Below are 2,678 nucleotides of genomic sequence, written 5' to 3' on the forward strand. Positions count from 1 at the left end.
GTTGCTACGGGCTCACTGGGCCATCAATCAAGGCTAATCGCATTGGCTTTTCGCGCGCCGCCGACGCGTTGTCCCAGGACCTTTATTGCTGCTGTATAGAGAGAGAGAGAGAGCGAGAGAGATAGAGACAGACGTGCAGGAAGGGACGGGACAGGTCGGGCGGGGCGGGGTGGGGCCGAGGGTCCACCGGCAGGCAGACGCAGGTCCGCAGGTCGCCCGGCTGTCATACGGCACGTCAGCGGAATTGTGATGATGATGATGAGCCTTGGCTCGCAAATGAAGGGCTTCTTGTTTTCGGCCAGAGAGGGTGCCGCCAGGCCGGGCTAGGCTGGGCCTGCCTAACGGGACTCGCGGCGCTGTTGTCACGTTGGGGGCTTGACTTTGTTGGCAGACACGTGTGCTAATCACTTGTCCTCTCGTCTTTTGCAGATGGCTCCCCGGGCGGCAGCAGCAGCAGCAGCGGCGGCAGCAGCAGCTCCGCCGAGCAGAACCTCCGCCGCTACCGCACCGCCTTCAGCCGCGACCAGCTGGCGCGCCTGGAGAAGGAGTTCCTCCGCGAGAACTACGTGTCGCGGCCGCGGCGCTGCGAGCTGGCCGCGCAGCTCCACCTGCCCGAGTCCACCATCAAGGTGAGTCATCGTCCCTCCCTCCAGCCTCCCCGTTCGGGTCCAGCCCGCTGCCGCCATCCTTGTCCAGCCCGGCCGTGGCCCACACACGCTCCGGGGCCCCCGCCGCCCCCCGCGGCCCCCGCGGCCAGACGCAGCCAGCGGTAATGGGGCTCTTAGTACCCGGGTGGCAATTGGAATCATTAACGCCTGCGCCGCGCACTGCCGTGCCGCGCGGCCACACCCGCGTGCGTCCGTGCGTGTGCGCGCGCGTGTGCGTGTGTGTGTGCGCGTGTGTGCCGCCATCCGGCGGTACAGCCGCGCCGCCCGTCCGTCCCGCCGCGATGATTGTCTTTGGGGAGGAGAGAGGGGCTCTACTCGGACGCGCTAACAGGTCGGCTGAGCCGCACCGGATGGGACGGGCCGAAAGGCTGCCCAAAGGCATGAGTAAAGCCCGGTAGCTCCGTGTGTGCCGCCGCGCCCGCCCGCCCGGCCCGCTCTCCAAGTGCTAAACACCCCGATGTAAAATGATTAGCACGTCTCCTGGGAGGGGAGTCTGAAGCGCGCCGCTCCGGAGATACCGACGCATATTTTTACGATTTTTTTACCTTCTTTATCTTCTCTCGTCGTGTTTGCTCGGAATATTTATTTTTTCTCATTGCACGCACACACACAGACGTTCGGGACGGCGGCACGCCTCGCCCCCCCCCCCCCCCCGGCCATCCATTTCCACATTGTCTTTGAACATCGTCGGCAGTGTACTAATGGTCCCTTTCCTTCTGTTTGCAGGTGTGGTTCCAGAACCGTCGCATGAAGGACAAGCGCAACCGCCTGGCGCTGGCCTGGCCGTACGCCGTGTACTCGGACCCCGCCCTGGCCGCCTCCATCTTGCAGGCGGCCGCCGCCTCCGCGGGGGTGGGCGGTCTGCACGGACTCGCCGCCTTCAACCCCTACCCGCTGCCGCCCTACTACCACCCCCACGCGCACCCTCCACCGCCATCCGTGCCCAGCTCCGTGCGATACTCGCCCATGCACTCTCACCCGGGCTTCCACCGGCCCGCGCCCGCCGCCCAGCCCCCCGTCAGCCTGGCCAGCGGGGTGTCCGGAGGCCCCGGAGGAGTGTCGCCGCTGAGGTCCCCGCTGGGGTCGCCGCCGTGCCCGACCAACCCGTTCCTGCGGCCCTTCCCGGGGCCCATGGGCGGCATGCCCCCCGCACCCCTGTCCAGCCCGCTGTCCAGCCCGCTGTCCAGCCCCATGTGCCCGCTGCGCCTCAGCCGGCTCAGCCCGACGCACTCGGAGCACAGCTCTGGGACCGTGTCGCCCACCACCGTGTCGCCGACGGCCGCCTCCCCCACCGCCATGTCGTCGCCCGCGGGGCCCGACGCCGCCGATGACTGCGACGGCTCAGGCAGCTGCCGATGTGGCATCGTGAACTGTGTGGCCTCGTCAGCAGCGTCGTCCTCCTCGTCGCCCACCTCGGCCACTTTCACCTCCTCCGCGGCCGTGTCGAGGTTACTGATGGCCTCGTCGCCGCCGGCGCCGCTGCCCCTGCCGGCGCACCGCGGCCTCAGCACCACCACCATCACCTCCAGCGGAGTGACTGTTCACCACGAGCCGGAGCCGCCCAAGCTCTTCCAGCCCTACAAGACGGAGACGGCTTGAGCTCGTCACTCCCGGAGGGCCCCGGACCCTAACTGCTACTGTGCAATATTTCCGTCTGCACGCCGATGAGACATGCGAGGGGACGTTCGCTTCCTTATTTTGGCTGTTGAAAAGTTAATATCGATTTATTGTCAACTATTTACTTCGTGTACAATGACGAGAAAATTTCCCCTTCTGCAACCGGTTACTCTAAGGGTGTAGACTCTACCAATTTTTATGTGATGTGTATTATATGACAAGATTTTTGTTGTAATTTATTTATATGATATGGGTAATCAAAACCTGCCTCTATTCAAAGGATTCCTTTAGTTAATAATTGACTCATTGTTTTGTTGTTGGTGAACCTTCAAACCAAAGAAGTGATGTATGAATTCTATACATATTAAGTGATTTTCATGTGCTATATTATAG

At 63.2% G+C, this 2,678-nt stretch overlaps 1 protein-coding gene across 1 annotated transcript; it reads left to right on the plus strand.

The window, feature by feature from the left end:
- The first annotated feature begins 411 nt into the window (after positions 1-411).
- On the plus strand, positions 412-2,672 carry LOC113208390 (uncharacterized). Its single transcript, XM_026425351.2, has 2 exons — positions 412-629; positions 1,395-2,672. The coding sequence occupies exon 2, from the start codon at positions 1,416-1,418 to the stop codon at positions 2,265-2,267; it is 852 nt and encodes a 283-aa protein (XP_026281136.1). The 5' UTR covers positions 412-629; positions 1,395-1,415; the 3' UTR covers positions 2,268-2,672.
- Positions 2,673-2,678: the final 6 nt, after the last annotated feature.

The sequence above is a fragment of the Frankliniella occidentalis genome, unplaced genomic scaffold, assembly GCF_000697945.3.
Source record: "Frankliniella occidentalis isolate FOCC.00 unplaced genomic scaffold, Focc_3.1 Scaffold16, whole genome shotgun sequence".
NCBI lineage: Eukaryota > Metazoa > Arthropoda > Insecta > Thysanoptera > Thripidae > Frankliniella > Frankliniella occidentalis.